The sequence below is a fragment of the Perca fluviatilis genome, chromosome 9, assembly GCF_010015445.1.
Source record: "Perca fluviatilis chromosome 9, GENO_Pfluv_1.0, whole genome shotgun sequence".
NCBI lineage: Eukaryota > Metazoa > Chordata > Actinopteri > Perciformes > Percidae > Perca > Perca fluviatilis.
Window position 1 is genome coordinate 5,042,595 of NC_053120.1, and position 18,019 is coordinate 5,060,613.

An 18,019-nucleotide genomic window follows, 5' to 3' on the forward strand; every position below is an offset into this window, starting at 1 on the left:
GAAACAGGCTCAGCGAGCAATATGCTCTCATTTAAAATAGTATCTACTAACATACTAAAAAAATATATATATTATTTGCGTATGTATTTAAATATACATACGCTTCTTTTCACTAGACTACCATGTATAAACAACACTCACACCAACTTATTAGTTTTACACTTATTTTTGGAATTCATGGTCAATAAACCTAATTTATATGGAAGTTCATAGAGGATACTGTTTCGAAAACATTTCAGTTTCTTTTTCAAATGCAAAATTTTTTTACAAAATACCCCAAATTCAATGAAATTAGAGATCCGATCTCGTTGTGCTTGCGAACGGCGTTGTAAGGAATCGTCCATCTGTGTTATTTTTGGGTAAACAAAATTAGGTAGTTAAAAAGAAATCCATATTTCTAAAATAGAAATTTAGAAAACCGGTCAAATTTGACCAGTTTTAAGATTGACCGTGTTTTTGGTCAAATGGCCTTTTGAATGGGAGTGCTAGGGGCACTACTATGATCACATCAAAATCAATATTTTTAAAACACAACATGACATTTTGCTCAAAATATCATCAGGGGCTCTCCAGCATTGAGAACATTGTTTGTGTACACAAAGTCTTTTTGACTGGCGAGATGGCAGCGACCGGAAAAACCAACTGCTAAAGTGAGTCGTTCAAAACCTTTCTTTTTAGTAAACTCTGTGTACACAATGTTCTCAATGCTGGAGTTCATGTGTAGAGCCCCTGGGGATATTTCGAGCAAGGTTTCAGTGTTTTCAGTGTTTTCAGTGTTTTAAAAATAGCTATTTTGACGCTATCATAGTAGTGCCCCTAGTTCTCCCATTCAAAAGGCCATTTGACCCAAAACGAGAATACGGTCAATCTTAAAAGTGACGCTTCCGTCCTAATTATGCTTTTAAACGAATGTTTACATTCACAAAAAGACCCTAGGTTGCATTTTGGCAAGAGTTACGCTTTAACTTAAAAATTAGGTATAATGTCATATAAATTATGTTTATTGACCATGACCAAATAACATCTGTTAAATGTGAATATTGTTCTAGTGTCTTCTCTCCTCTGGGACAGTAAACTGAATATCTTTGAGTTGTGGACAAAACAAGGCATTTAAGGACGTCATCTTGGGCTTTTGGGAAACACTGATCCACATTTTCTTTTTACATTTTATGACTTTTTATAGACTAAACAACTAATCCATTCATCCAGTAAATAATCCACAGTTTAATCGACTATAGGAATAATATTTAGTTGCAGCCCAACTCTACTCGATGCTTCACTTTAATCTCATTAATCTAATCAATGTGTTCTTTGTCTCATTTGTACCTAGAAGATTTTACTCCTTTACTTCTCCAGGGGGAAAAAAAACAGTATAAACAGCTCATTACAGTTTTATTACCCTCTGCCCTATACAGGCTGCAGTGTTGACTAATTAGCTGTTTGTAGGCGCGACACTGTGTGTCCACTATGAGTATCTATGAACAACAACCACTACCCCCCTTTTAATAGGTGTGTGTGTTCTCGTACTTCATGTGTCCCCAAAAGAACTGTGAAATTTGTATAATTTTAGTACAAAAAAGTACTCTGTGAGTAGTCATTTATTTGCAGGTTTAAGAATGAACCATGCAATGATAAAGTTGTTATTATTGCAGTAGTTACAAAGTTGTTTTGGCGTTTTTTTTCACATAGTAGTCTGGATCAATGACAGTTCATTTATCGGATAATCGCCACAACATCTGGTGCCGACAGAAGACCAAAAATTTCAAACTTTTACTTTTCCCCCTTGGTTCGGGGAACAACAACAACAACAAACTTCGAGCTAGCGAGATACACGCTGAAAATGGCAACTTTTGAAGAACATTTGGATAGTGCAACAAGGCAGGCCTGCTTGGTTCTTTCAGGGAATGATTATAAAGATTTATAAAGAATATGTTTAGGTGATTTCCTCTCTAACTGGGACGTTTTGGGACAGATTGGTGGGATTGATTGCTGTGGACAAAGTACACACAGAGATACAGTACGTGCAGCTAATTTAAATAGCTCACGTTACTGTATTGTGTCAACAGTTAACTTCATTTAATATTGTATGTGGCGTTTTCTTTTGCGGGGTGCAAATGTTCCACCAAATCAAGTTCCTTCAAGAGACTATTTAGCAGAGCCACTGTCGCTGCGTCTGGAGCTTAGCACCGCCCAAGAGGATTGTGATTGGTTTAAAGAAACGCAAACAACCCAGAGCGTAGGTTTTGTTTCAACATTGGGAGGGGACACATTGAAACTGGGGGATCTGGGGGTCCTTCCACATAACATTTTGAGCATCAAACACTTAGTTTACGGCATTGTGGTAAATTTGTATTTTTTTTTCTGGATCAATTCATGCTGGAAATGTCTTTTTTATCATAAAGGAAATTATTATTATTAAGTATTCTCCTTTATTGTTGAAAGGACAGCTATTTTTGTCTTTCATATTTTTTTGTGGGGATAAATCTACTTCTTCTAAATATTGGGGGGGGACATATCCCCTGCATCCGCCCCAAAATCTACGCCTATGGCAAGCTCTATCTCCACAGCGCTGGAGAGATAGAGTTGGCAATGCGAGACTATGTAGATAGTAAATGCTGTAAACATATTCTTTGTAAATCTTTACAATCATTCCCCGAAAGAACCAAGCAGGCCTGTCTTGTTGCACGATTCAACTTTCTGCAAAACTTGACATTTTCAGAGTGTTGCTCGCTAGCTCAAAGTTTGGGGAGCGTTCCCACAGCCCTATGTTCCCACATTTCTAAGATGTTTTTCAAAATTAGGCCCTATGTTCCCACATTTCCTTTTTCATAAATTTGTATCAGATTTATCCCCCTTTCTCCCAATTTGGTAGCCAATTACACTGCTGTACAAAATATATTGTAATCCATTCTTCAGGAGGTGTTAAAGAGTCTTATAGCAGTGGGGACAAAGGATCCTGTACATCCGTTGAGCCAGACTAGGACAAAAGGAGAACATTATGTCAATAAGGGACCTCACAATTACACTAACACAACATATTTATGTGTGTGTGTTTGCGTGGTTGTACCAGTGCGTCATTCATATCAGTGTTGTGTAATATTTTGTACCATTGCCCGCTCCAGGCCTCCATGAAGAATACCTTCCAGCTTTTTAATAATATTTAATGTGCCCACAATTTTTAAGGAACCGTCAGAAATCTTTGCTCTGCCAAAGCCGTCTTGATTACACACCCCCCGGGATCTGGCACCCCACCCCATTGGCCCTGCTTTTAAAGGAATAAAACACCAACTATTGCACAAATCCCTTCTGTGTGGAGTTTTCTGGGAATGCTCCTGGCCTTTTAGAGACGCTAAGTTTGGCTTTGAGACGTCTTAAGACTTCTGGAAGTGTTTCAGCTGGAGTGTGTGTGTGTGCGTGTGTGTGTGTGTGTGTGTGTGTGTGTGTGTGTGTGTGTGTGTGTGTGTGTGTGTGTGTGTGTGTGTGTGTGTGTGTGTGTGTGTGTGTGTGTGTGTGTGCACACGGCCCATATATCCAGGTTTAATAGGGTTTTAATGAGGCAAGGGTTGATCAGGACGTTTCAGAGAAGCTGCTGTGTTTACATTTCAGCTCTGCTCCGTTTGAGTGATGATCCTCAACCACACTTGAACTATTTCAAATGTATGTACAGTCGGGATTTATGGTGCATTTGACATACGAAATGCATTTATGAGCATTTAATACAGCCTTCTGACCAGGGGTCTTTAAAGCTTTTTTAGGCCAACGACCCCTTAGCTGACAAAGAGACAGAGCAGGGACCCCCTACTACAGTATAACAATTGAGTAGCATATTAAACTGGCCAGATGGATGAAAATGGATGTATGGATAATGGTATTCATATATCAAGTTTTAATGTGAAACATACATGTGGAAGGCACAGTAAATCATAAAGCTTAACTGTATCTGAGCAGGGCCACACTAATGGCTACCTTACTTAACATCATCAATGTTAATTAAATGTTTTGTTTTTGTAAAAATAGGCCAATTCATCTTTGCTAATAATATGTGATTTCATCTTAATGTATATTTGAAGAAATATTTACATTTTTGAAAAAACAAACTTCCAAATACATATCAAACAATAATTTTGCAGTAACTCTGAGGACCCCTCAGGTGTTTACGGACCCCCTGTTGAAGATCTCTGTTCTAGGCAGACCTGTTCGGTGTGTGCTTTTCTGAAAACACAGCTGAAAAAAAACAATCTCTCAAGGTTGACTTAAGGTCTAGAGCTTTCAACCGAATCGCACAGCCTTCATCCGCAAAGGCAGTCTAGCATTGTTTATTAAGGGTTAGGTTAGGGTTTGGGTAAGAGGTTAGGGTTAGGGGTTAGGGTAAACAGTCGTGACTAGTCGAACGACGAACGCCCTGCAACCAGTAAACAGTAACATAGCTCAAACACAGAGTTCGTGATTCGACTGCTCATGTTTTCCCAAGATGGTTCCTGCTTGTAAACATGAACGCTACTGTCTTTATAATCTATCTTTTTAATAAACTGTCTGTACACTTACAAAGTTCTCAAGGCTTCGGTTTACATGTAGGGACCCGCATTATGCTACCGTTGAAGTGTGGTGCTATTTTGAGCCTTGTTAGTGATATAAAATAGCGATTTACCATCTGCCCCAAAAGGTAGCGTTAGCAGTTAACCACCCATTTGCGCTAGCTTGTTTGAAGCTAGAGACACATTCGATTAGCTTGAAAACATGTCCCAGAGAACGTTCGACTCGGTACACATATGTTCTTAACCCCTAGGTTCATTTTGCGCAGGAATTGTCCTTTAAAGGATATGTTATATTTACGTCTTTCTTTTTCTATCTGTGCAGATTTCTCGTGTGATGAGATGAATAAAGGCCCACTGGTACAGATGCACAGCCTCAGAGAGTTTGAACAGGTAGGAACATGTGCTCTGACACAACCCGTGTTTTCACACGGTGCATGCTTTCTGATGAAGTTTAAGAGTTTGATGCTGGCTCAATTCTTCCAGCAACATAAACTGAAAGTGTTGCTGGGAAAAAGCTTGTGGCGATGAGGCTCCAGTAGTGTTAGCGTGGCGCTGCCCAGGCTTGTCTCTGCTCCGTGGTAATCTCTACGTAGGTGTGTTTGGGAAGATGATGTGGCAACTGGAACTCTGCTTGAGACAAATGCTTCCCTTCTCTCCACAGCTCTTCTGTCTCTTCTACATGCTGATTAGTTGAATTGCAGCTGCAAGCAGTCAAGTGTTTTTACATGTTTCACACCATTTACCACAAATCATTCTTTAAATTATCACTGCTCAGTTTTCTAAAGAATGCTGCAGCGTTTGTAGATGCTCTAATGTGTGTTTCCCACCTTTTGAAACAGCCTAGATGTCCTTTTATTTCAGGCTTGAAACCAGCTTTTGTAACCTCATTCATTATGGAAATCATGCCTGAGCTTTGTTTGATGTCGGTTCTTTTCTTGTTGCGTGGTTACAGATTCCGTTGAAAGTCTGCACTAACAGCACACACATACCCAGTGAGGAGAGATTCTTGCACTGAGCGACTGAAAACAGCTCACAAACTCACAAGTTGGCACATTTCAAGCACTGACTATCTTACAAAAGAAAGTCTTAAGCCCCTGACACACCAACCCAACGGCCGACCATCGGCAGAAAAGGCAGTCGGACTGATCAGTCGGCTCCCTGAGGTCCAAAAAGTGCCTCAGAACACACCGAAGCGACGCCAACTTGAGCGTACGTTCTGCACGTGTGCGAGACGTAATACATCTCCATAACAGCAGGCGGTGCAAATCTGTATTGTCGCCAAAAAAATGAAAACTGGCAGCCGATTGGACAAACGCGTCACGTGGGTCTGGCTGCTCCCGGATTTTACAACTGGGCATAATGGCGGCTCGTTCAGAATACGATCTCGTATTTTACGGAGATAGTTCACCGTTCAACGTGTTTCTGAAAACATTTTAAGCGAGAAATAAGCCATGCAGTTGCTGAATCTGTCTTCATTTCAGATCAACAAACGTCAGTTTAAAAGATTTTCATCAGATTTTGAGAGGCTTAGTCATGCTCATCCCGCTCATCATTTCCGGGTTAGCTCTTCACCAATCAAATAAGTCATTGAGTCCGACTGCCCGACCTCCGACCCAGCAAGTCAGGTCGGCCAAAATGATTGCCGACGGCTCCTCTGACGGACGACTGCATGGAACACACCAAACTGACTCGAGTCAGTGACCTCGCCAGACTGTCCGACGGCCGATTATTGGGTTGGTGTGTCAGGGCCAGTACGCTGCCAGCCCCACAGCGCACTAATAACCCCTAAATCCTGGCTGGCCCCCTCACAACTGAAACGCTGCGTGAGTCAAAGATTTCCCTACCTTCCACAGTTCTTCTCTCTCTTATACATACTGTAATACTGTTTCTCCCATTATGTACACACTGACATGGATAATAAGGATGTTGCAACTCCAGGTTTTTCTTCGTTTGTCCCTGGCCCTGATACAGATCATTAAATATCAAGTATCTGCTAACACTGAATCCCTATCTGATATCCATATTTCCCACATACAGTAATACAGCTGCACAGTGCACATTTACAGGTCTATATTCAAAGCCTTGAAACCCTTAAGTTGCGCTTTTCCAACATATTTTTCTGATTCTGGTTTTCAACTGCACTAAAAGATTGTGATTTTTTTAGTGCTTCCGTTAGTTACTGGATGGCATTTATGACCCACGATCACGTTACAGTCATGGACAGAGACTGAAAGAGATCTCAATGAGTACATCTGTGTTGTGTTATTGGACAGATTCACCCCTCTGGTCATCTGGCCGCTCTACATTATGGCAATGATTGGACCATTACGTGTTTTTTTCTAACAGCCTTCAACTTTAAAAGACCAGAAAAAAAGAGCAGATTTAAGCATTTCTCTGCAGTTGATTTGTCTAAGTGTGGACACAAACTGAACATAATTTTCATTTTGACAGATAAACGGCTATTTTAAAAGTTTCCATATTGCTGGGTGTATGTATCCTGCTGGCTTCGCCCTCCTATGTACGTCCGCTCAATTTTCATTTCCCTTCAGTACACCGTCTGGGTTTGCAGTATTTCCTTGGGTTTTCTCTGACCAAATCTTTGGCGGTCCAATCAGCGAACAGAGGGAGTGGCTTAGAACGATGATGTTGAGGTCGTGACGTGCGCTAGTTTGAGTTATAATTCCGTAATGGCGGCGGAGAAAGATGCGGTCCGTTGTTGCAACGCTGCCGAATATCCAGAAGTTAAAGCCCGAGCAAGAACAATCTTTGCTGAGTTGTGTCGGTGGCCATGATGTTGTGGCCCTCCTCCCTCACGGGGTTCGGGAACGGTTTGATTTTCCAGCTTGATCCGTTAGTGGTGAAGGAGTTGGCTAACGCTAGCGATGCTAAGCCGATAGTTGTCATCTCCCCTCTTGTTAGCCTGGTCCTACCAGACAGTACGTAGGAGGGTGGAGCCCGGCTACCAGAGTGGCTCTGGGCAGATCCAATAGTTTTAAACTTCAGTAGTACCCGCCTTCAAGGAAGTTAACACTTGTCAATAGAGAGTGGCCAGACTCTCTGTACAAATGAAATGGACCAGAGTCTGGTAGGACCAGGCTAGGGTGTACGGCTTGCAGCGAGTATGCTTGATCATAGCAAATACACAACAAGTTCTCCAAACCATAAGGCGATATGTGTCATTTTTCATAAAGCATTTCATAAAATAGTGCCCCTAGCATTGGCGGAAATAGGACCTCATATCTAAACCAGAGAACGTTGAATGCATTTTTTAACGTAACGTACGCGGTTTTGAACACATCATTAATGTTGTGAAATGATTGCAGTTTGGTTATTTTTAGGCACAGAAACTACTTGGTTACTGTATTTTAAGAAAAAGATTGTGGTTTGGATACAAATCTGAAGTTACTGAAGTTGCTACAAGTTCTGAAGATTATGCGTGTGTCGCTGAATGTAGTCTCACATTGCCAGACCTTCCTTCAGAGCACTGCGGAGGAGGGTCTGGCGAGTCAGCATTCTGGGATGGGAGAAAAACGTGCTCTGGTTTATTAGCATTTCTTTAAACCAATCCCAATCGTCTTGGGCGGCGCTAAGCGCTGAACGGAGCCATGGTGCCTCTGCTAAACAGCCTCAGGAAGGAACTTGTTTTGGTGGAACATGTGTACGTTCAAAAGTAGTTTTAGTCGTGCAACAGGAAACTCAAATTGGACAGGTAGTCTAGCTAGCTGTCTGGATTTACCCTGCAGAGATCTGAGGAGCAGTTAACCATAGTCCTCAGAAATCCACCGGAGGTTAGAACGCCAACACAAAGGAAGAGGGAGGGGACGGACGTCTGGCCGAAATGAGGGACATCTGGAACTTGGCGCTATCATACTACTTTGTCATCTTACTTCCTGCTTTGCTCCCGTCATAACTACTACGGCCACTAGAGGACGCTGTCACTATAAACGTGAATAAAGATCGTAATTGCTGCTTGTACAAACAACTTATGGGAGCATTTTCCAGGGGAGGACAGTCTCCAAATCGTTTCACAGACAGAATCAAACATCAAAAGGTGCTATATGAATCCATAAATGAAACATTTGCAGATATATATTTTTTTCAGAAGTTGGAATCAAGCATTGTGTGTGTGAAAAGCCACACAGGTAAATAATGTCTTCTTGGTTCTGAACTGAGAAGATGAGAGGCGTAGTTTGGCTCTGGTTCTGTGCCAGAGTAATGGATTCTGGGAGCTTTGCCAGGTGCATTATGGGTCTGATATAACTCTGGAGGTGCTTGCTGCAATTACCCGGTTCCCTTTTTCGTGAAGGACAGAGCTCTCGGAGGAGGGGAGGGGGTTGCTTGTAGTAATGCTAGATTGATGTGGAGAGTTTGGGTTGTATTGTGGAAAAGGTCAAATGACATGAAATCCGAAACTCCAGCAGGATGAGATCTAATCCGCTCGCTCCTGTGGAACAAACTGTCTGATCGATTCTGAGACACAGAAAGCCGCAGCATTAAAAAAAACAGACTGTGTTGTTTTTTCTTTACCTAAAAGCCTTTTTGACTTTTTAAACATGTGGTAATTTATAGAATCAAGAGGAAACATTTTAAAGGCTTTGCATTGCACCTCATTTTACATCCCTTCAACTCTTTCTGTGCAAACTTTGGCACGAAATATTAACACATTTCGTTACAACTACACGTCTTATCGGTTCTTACTGACCAAAACCTGATCCAGGATCCAAAGTTGGGCCGGTTGTAAATTGTATTCAGTCTAATATGGACCAACAAGGCATGCCAGTGGTGGAAAGTAACTAAATACATTTACTCAAGAACTTTAGTTCAGTACAATTTCATCAGACAACGGTAGAGAGTAGTATGAAAGCCCGAAATTCCGCATAGGGAAGTAGGTCGGGGGGATGGGTAAAAAAACACTGGACTTTCACCCAGGAGACCTGGGTTCATGTCCCGCTTGTCAAATTAAGGTAAATGAGATACAAATATATAGATATGTGTCTATATGAGTGTCTATTACTGCAGGTGTGCAAACTATGAACAGGCTGTGAGTATGACTATGGGAATACAGAATACATAACTATACAGTATGTACAGTGGTGCAAATTCTATTCTAGTATTTGAGGGCTTATACAATACGCACAGAGAATATACAATATGTACAGTACAGTAGTGCAAGACATAATAATAATAATAATAATAATAATAATAATAATAATAATTAATAATAATAATAATAATAATCAGGACTACTTCACCCTCCTGTTGTCTTCGGGTCAAATTTGACCCATTTTCAAAAGATTCTATATCAGAAATTTGGGTTTCTTTCAACCTAATTGTCAAAGAAAATAACGTGGATGGTTCCCTTCAACGCTCAAGTAAAATAAATGATCAGTTCACTACTTTCATTTAATTTGGGTGTTTTATTCAATTATATAGCATTTGGGGGGGAAATGTCAAAAGAAAGTTGAAAAAACTGACAAGAATTGTCAGTAAAAACCTTCATAAACAAGGGAAAATAACAACAAAAAAGTTGCTGAAAAGAAATCGAGAAAAACAGCAGAAAAAGTGTCAAACAACGTGCCAAATAATTCAACAAAATCGAAAAAGTGACAAACGTCTGGAAAAACTTTGTCAAAAGATGGTTTGATAGACGGGAAGACAATGCAAGGGTTAAGCAAATTTTGCTGCTAACAATCTACTTTTACTCAAGTGGAATTTTGAACGCAGGCCTTTAAATTGAGTGTTTTGTACACTGTGGTATTTATACTTTTACTTAAACAAAGGATCTGAGTTCTTCTTCTGCCTCTGGTGTATACTCACCAAGACTCCACGGTCAAATATGTGCAGAGGAAGACGCTGTTGCATTTTCAAGCCAAACAGTTTGGAAACCAGTGTGTTAAAGCTCAGTGTTCTTTTGTGATAAAGCGCTACGGTTGTAAATATGGGAGGTAATTAAGACCTTGGCTTGAAGACACCCTGTAGAAAAATATGACCTTTGAATCATAATGTTTGGACCCGTCAAACAAAAGTAGGTCAGATGCATAAATTAAGATGTAGATTGTGCCCGAGGATGGATGTTCTAAACTGTGTATATAAAGCTGAAAGCATGTTTCCCTCTGCAGCATTGAGACATAACAGAAATCATTTTTAACTTACAGTAAAGATGGCAGAGCTGCAGAGGAGGAATGATTTACTCCCACATGTGGAAACCTGCTGTTGATTCAAATCAGCCAGCGCCGTGTGACATACGCAACTGTGCTGGCTTTAAGTTTGTGTAATGTTTCATTATAGAGAGCGGTGAAGTCCCTCCTCTTTCCGGTGGACCACCGTGGGACCTTATTTCATAAAAAATATGTACAGTAGTGATTCTGTTTGAATTGAGCCATTCATTTACTCAACTTTGGGGCGAGTAGTCTGTCTCATTATGTATTTTCACAGTCTTGTACTTCAGGGTTTCCCCCAGTGTGGGGAATAATTTTTTATGTATTTTTAAAACTACAGTTACACTGCGGCAGCTCGGTTGGAAACTTAGACATATTTTCAAATCTCCAGTTAGCTTTTAGCACTGACTTAAAGGGTAACTACCGTTTTTTTCAACCTGAACCCTTTGAATCCCATGTTTTTGTGTCTAAATGACTGATGGGAACAAAAGTCTCTGACATTGGTCCAGTATTAAGTGAGATAGCTGCAGTCGGCAGCAGCAAAACAAGCTCCAATGTAAGTTAACAGGACAATTATCCAGCTTGTATTTACCTTCGCAAAAGTGCTCGTGTTGCCACTGACAAACTGAGATTATTATTCTTAGTGTCTGACAACAATATGGAAAGGATTTCTAAGGAGGTCGACCTTTCTGTTAAAGAGTAAGATCCTTTTTTTAAACATAAAAACATCCGCAAAATTGCGTTCTCTAAACCCACCAGATTCCATGTAAATAAACAGTAATTTTAGTATCGTAAAATACACTTCATTCAGAGTCGACAGAAACAAAATAAAACTATGAAAAGCCGGTTTGATTTGTCTTTCCACTTTTCCAGCCATCACAACTCTAGTTTTGGTGTTAATCAACACATAGTTTACCGATTTACATGTGAAAATATGTTGGCTGTATACACGCTAAAAGTATTGTTTTTTTAAATGGAGTCTGGTGGGTTTAGTGCTAGCGACTTCAGAGCTGTTTCTGGCCCCTAAGACACAAAATCATAGGAAAATAGGGTGCAGGTAGTTACCCTTTAATGTAGGGCCCGATGAGATCTGTCTTATAACTCTTTTAAATTCTTAATTTTCGATTCCGTCGATGATTCTGTTATCAAAGAAACTATTTGGGCTCTACATTAATGCTGCCATCAGTCTGTAACTGGACCCAGCTGGGCCCTCGTCAAACAAAAGACACTTGCCACCGGGCTTAACAAATTTTCTGGGGGAAACCCTGGACCAGAGACTTTCTACTTGCAAAGTTATCTTTTAAAATTGACGGACATCATGTGTTCATGGCTCAATTCAAACAGGATCAGATAATTGAAAGGAGGAAGAATTATGACTATATAAAAGTCATAAAAAAAAAACAAGCACTCGAGGTTGGTTACAAAAAGTGATAAAAGGCCTTTAATTAACAGGGCAAGACATTAAAAATACACCGTGTATCGGCTTGAGCCTTCCTCCGGGTCTAGTGTTGTATCGGATGATTATTTGTCTCTCCCCGTTCACTGCCGGACATATTTTACATCATGTAATAAGGTCCCATGGTGGTTAGGGGAGGGACTTTGCCTTTCTATACGACAGCTTTGTGTGGGTAAATTGCATCTTGAACTGGTATAAAAGCTTGAAGGATAAAGCTTTGTATTTCATAAAGAAGAGCTATTTCCCCTGCGGCTGTATGAGCGGAGGCAGAAAGCCGAACTCTTGGCTGGTTGGTTCAAGGCTATGTTTTAGTGCACGGGCGCCTTTCCTTTTGAAGTTTTCCTCTTGACTCCCACTGAGGGATGAAGGGATGAGTCATGCTATACATGCAGACGTACAGCGCAGACAGCAGACTGGGAGGCAACCTAAACACCGGCTTTGTACGCAGGGATGAGAGGAAATGGACTCAGAGTGCGGATGTTGTATGCTGAATTGCAGCTGCAAGCAGCCACGTGTTTTTACATGTTTCACACAATTTACTGCAAATCATTCTTTAAATTATCATTGCTCATGTTTTCGAAAGAATGCTGCAGCGTTTGTTGACACTCTAATGCAGGGGTGTCGAGCTCAATTTCACTAAGTGCCACACTGGAAAATGAGAATCACATCAAGGGCCGGATATGCACGCTTTTATTTCATTGAAAAAAGTGAAACATTTTTGGACTGTAAGTCTTATATAGCCTTCTCACATGCAATTTGGTCCACATAGAAACCCTCAGAAAAGACTCATGGCAACATGTTTCACAGCCTGAACATGAAAAGTCTCTGCTTCTGTGGGAATTTGTGAGTCTCAAAGTTTGGCAAATATGCCAAACTTTTGCTTTGAATGTCACATAATTGTAGTTTGAAAACCGTTTCCCGTCTTTTTGGTTTGACGTGCGACTACTGTAGATGCGCCAAAATCGACGGTGAACCTAAATTGACATGCGTGCCGGATCAAAATTTGCGAGGGGCCAGATTTGGCCCACGGGCCTTGAGTTTGACACATGTGGTCTAATGTCTGTTTCCCACCTTTTGATACAGCCTACATGTCCTTTCATTTCAGGCTTGAAGCCAGCTTTTATAACCTCATTCATTATGGAAATCATGCCTGAGCTTTGTTTGATGTTTGATGTCGGTTCTTTTCTTGTTGCGTGGTTACAGATTCCTTTGAAAGTCTGCACTAACAGCACACACATACCCAGTGAGGAGAGATTCTTGCACTGAGCGACTGAAAACAGCTCACAAAACTCACAAGTTGGCACGTTCCAAGCACTGTGACTATCTTACAAAAGAAAGTCTTTCACTGCCAGCCCCACAGCGCACTAAAAATTTATTAAAATTTTTAATTTTTTTTTTTTTTTTTTTTTTTTTTTTTAAAAAAAAAAATAAAAAAAAAATAATAATATTATATTTTTTTTATTTTTTTTTTTTTTTTATATTTTTTTTTTTTTTATTTTTTTTTTTTTTTTTTTTTTTATAAATTTATAAAAAAAAATTTTTTTTTTTTTTTTTTTTTAAAAAAAAAAAAAAAAAAAAAAAAAAAAAATTTTTTTAATTTTTTTTATTTTTATAGAAAGTTTTTTTTTTTTTTTTTATTTTTTAAATATTATTTTTTTTTTTTTTTTTTTTTTTTTTTTTTAATTTTTTTTTTTTGTGGTTGTTTTGTAATATTTTTTTTATTTTTTTTTTTTTAAAAAAGGGATTGTTAGTCTTTTTGGAGGTAAATAAAATATTTTTTTTTTTTTTTTTTTGTTTTTGGGGGGGGGGTGAGGTTTTATTTTATTTTTTATTTTTTTTTTTTTTAATTTTATTTTTTTTTTTTTTTTTTTTTTTTTTTTTTTTTTATTATTTTTTTTTTTTTTTTTTAATAAAATTGTTTTTTTTTTTTTTTTTAAATTAAAATTAATATATAAAAAAAAAAAAAAATTTTTTTTTTAGGAAAAAAAGAGGGAGTTTTTTTTTTATTATTTTTTTAATAAAAAAAAAAAAAAAAGTGATGGGTTTTTTTTTAAAATATAAAGGGGGGAGGAGGGGTTTAATATTTTTGTTTTTTTTAGTTTTTAGTGGTAAAAGTAAGTGTGGGTGGGTACAGAGATAATCATGCAGGTGACGGTCGTTTCAGTTAAGTTTAGCCGACACAAAGGCGAGCGTCATGCGGCGACGACAGTTAAAGGTGCACTATGAGTTCCTGCATGACGTCACTTCTGTTGACGTTCCAAGTAAATACCAAAACAAAACACAGCAAGCTCGCCCCTTCCCCCATGTTTCCGTAACTGTCACTAACCCCCACCCCCTCCCCCAACCATCTTGTCGGTGATTGGCTGGAGTGGTTTGTTGTATTTTGGTGCACAGCCTGTGCCCCTAGTGTTTGTGTGACGTTTACGACCCCTGCGTTGTCTCCCGAGACCGGGCTTTTTCACGGTGTGTTCAGGGGGCAGGCAGCTAGCGGATCAAGGAGAGATGCCTACCATTTGAGACAAAAATGAAATTGCGCTGAAACCACACAGGAACTCATAGTGCACCTTTAAGTTTAGACACCAAAACCACTAGTTAAGACAAGATTGTGGTTTGTGTCTGTGTCTGTGTGTGTGTGTGTGTGTGTGTGTGTGTGTGTGTGTGTGTGTGTGTGTGTGTGTGTGTGTGTGTGTGTGTGTGTGTGTGTGTGTCTGGTAGAGCGAGGGAGAAGAATTAGCTCAGGAGTGAGTAGCGACTCTAAGGTCCTAGTGAGAGAAACAAAGTGTCTCCCCTGTTCTTTCTGACCACGGTGGGAAATGTGTAGGAGAAAGAGTTGAAGCATATATCGCGCTTTACCCTAAGGTCACATTAGCTACAAGAGACAGCGACAAAGCGACAGGCTGCCATTCATTTTCAATGGGAGTGGCCGTTTGCCAGTGACAAGCGATGAGCTCGCCGCTGCCACGAACAAGGCCGGGCTGAAATAGACAAGAAGTCTATTTTATGCAAATGCGGAGCGATGCGACAAAGCGACTGCCAATCGGAGTGAGGCAGCATGAGGGCAGCGTGCCGTATGTACGTTGGTTGCTCGAGTCGAAGAAAATCATTCAAGATGGTGGAAACGCTTCAGGACATCATATATATTTTGTTACTTCTCTCGAGGAATAAATACTTTTAAATGCGATGGCAGAGGATTTCTTTCAAACTCACTTCTTGGAACTTTAGCATTTTTTGTCTCTCTCTCCTTTTAGATGAAATCTGAAAGCTGCAGTGGAAATTGTTCATTTGAAGTTTTGACAGCATTTTGTGTGCAAATTCAGGAGACGCTTCTAGCTTTTGATTGGCTGTGGTTGTGATTGTCTGACTGTGATGAGGATGTTATGTCTCAGACATATCTAAACCTGTATCATGCTCCAATATGTGTCACGAAAACACAGATGGGGCACCCAGATTCCCCAGGCAACACGAATCCAGTAAAAAAAATAAAATAAAAACTGACATGATGTTTGCTGAGAAAAAACGAATTCAGAAACGGAGAGAGCTGGCAAGAAACAAAAGAAACGAAACGTGAGATTTTCAGGCCAGAGTTCAGAATGCGATTGATCAGATTTCCAAAAGCGGGGAGTGGATTATATACAGTTCAGACTCTCAAACTATAACAAACGGAAACAACTGATTTTCCAAAAATCGAGCGGAGACATAACAAGTCAGGGTGCTGTCAGGAAATGTTCCACCTTCTGATGGCGCAGGGACTAAAGTTTTTGACCTTTCTTTGCCACCGTAGTTTTAACATTGAGTTTTTCTGACAGTGGTAGCATGTGTCGGTCCTCTCATCTTAATAGAGCGGTCTGGATTATTGAATACAGGTTGTGTGTGTGTGTGTGTGTGTGTGTGTGTGTGTGTGTGTGTCTGTGTGTGTGTGTGTGTGTGTGTGTGTGTGTGTGTGTGTGTGTGTGTGTGTGTGTGTGTGTTGTCCTCGCTCCACATTTGCGTCACTTTAGAGAATCAATCCTCGGAGGAAACCTGAACCTGCTAGAGCTGCGTATGTAACTGTCAAACATCCACGCTTCGCGAGTTCGAGAGCGTTACCCTCCACCACATCAAAATGCCCCTTTCTCAAATGGCCTTTATTAGTCTGCAGGAGAAATTGAAAGCACATGGCTTGCCTATGAATGTGAATTCAAACCGACCACAGAGACACTTAGATTGATAGAAGAAGGGGCCGGATTGCATATAATTTTGGCCATTAAAACCTCAGGACAAATTAGGGTTGTTAATCTGTTATTCTGCCCTCAGTCTCAGCGTTCACTTCTGAAAAAGCCACATATGCTATCAAAGGCCTGTCAGAGTTGGGTTACCATTACCGGAGTGGCAGTAATGGACCGTGTGCGGTATCATTCATATGGAGACCAGAACGCAGAGAGAACTCCCGATCCTGCAGCTGACAGCAAAGTGAGCATGGGATTAAAACGGCACATTTCTTTTAATTCCCCTTTATCTCCAAGGGGTCTTTTATTTTCCTCCTCACTTCTTGTGCTCTCCTAGTTTCTGTTGTGGCATTTGAAAATAGGTCAGACACTGTGTGTGTGTGTGTGTGTGTGTGTGTGTGTGTGTGTGTGTGTGTGTGTGTGTGTGTGTGTGTGTGTGTGTGTGTGTGTGTGTGTGTGTGTGTGTGTGTGTGTGTGTGTGTGTGTGCGTGTTTTCATCCCTCAAGCCGTTGGCTTTATGCTCTGCACGGGAAACCCCTAAACCAAGGGACGTTGGATAAACCAACATGTGCACTCCCATGGCGTCAAAAAGTGACGCTTGGTCAGGTGCCTTTGGCGTTTACTACTGACACAAAAAGTTCCCTTTAGCCTCATTTATAAAAAATCCTCTTGTCAACTGTTACTGTTTTCAACCAGTAATGATTTACTACAATAATATTTTGTATCTCCATGCCCTATAGGCTGAATGTTTTCCGACCTGAAGCCTCTATCAGCAGGACATTTGGGGTAAAGTCAATGTTTGGGTTAAAAGAAGTTGTTAAGGTTTGGGCTGTTTCGTTGTCATAGTTACAATAATAACTGGCGGTGTGGGCAGATGCTTGGGCGTGGTTGTTAGAACATTTGAGGCAGATTTTCCGGCACAAATATGTACGGAGGGAAAAAGTGTATTGCACAGCAGGCAAAAACAATAATCATATCTCAAGCTCAACCTGCCTCTCCACACCGCAACTTCTCACTGGATTTAAACACAACATAACACGGCACTCGGCCTTTAATCCTGCGTTTTAGTCCGCCGTCATAATGTGAAGGAATCCTTTTTAGAGGACCATTCCGGCGCAAAATGAACCTAGGGGTTAATAACATATGTTAAAATTAAAAAAATTGTTTATTTGAGAGGATAACCCCTTGAGATGAAGCATCTCGTTTTCGAGGGGTCCTCGAGACAACGGACAATAAGAGAAGGACAATAAAATACAACACACATACATTCACACTCGCTAGAGCGCTCCCTCACCCCACCCACCCACCCGCTCCACCGACTCCTTATTGAAATCAAGTTTGTATATAATACATATTTCAGTATTAGGAAACATGACAACATTTAGCCCATACATACACATATGCATATACATACATATACACACATATATACATACATACATTATATTCGTATGCACACCTGCACCCATACTCATGCATAAACATAAATAAAGAGAACGAAAAGTATCCCAGCTATTTGGACATCATGTTTACCAACAGTTTATTAAAAAGATAGATTATGAAGACGGTAGCGTTCATATTTACATGCAGGCGCCATCTTGGGAAAACACTCATGACAAGTTGAACCACAAACGCTGTGTAACCAGTAACATGGCCATCAAACAC

General features: G+C 40.2%; 1 protein-coding gene across 3 annotated transcripts in view; it reads left to right on the plus strand.

Moving 5' to 3' along the window:
• LOC120566192 (phosphodiesterase 4D interacting protein) overlaps positions 1-18,019 on the plus strand; it is a 177,366-nt gene that overhangs the window by 18,085 nt on the left and 141,262 nt on the right. For all 3 annotated transcript variants that reach the window (XM_039812496.1, XM_039812497.1, XM_039812495.1), the window contains exon 3: positions 4,858-4,925. In XM_039812496.1, coding sequence (XP_039668430.1) covers positions 4,858-4,925 — 68 coding nt within the window. The remainder of the gene's footprint in view (positions 1-4,857; positions 4,926-18,019) is intronic.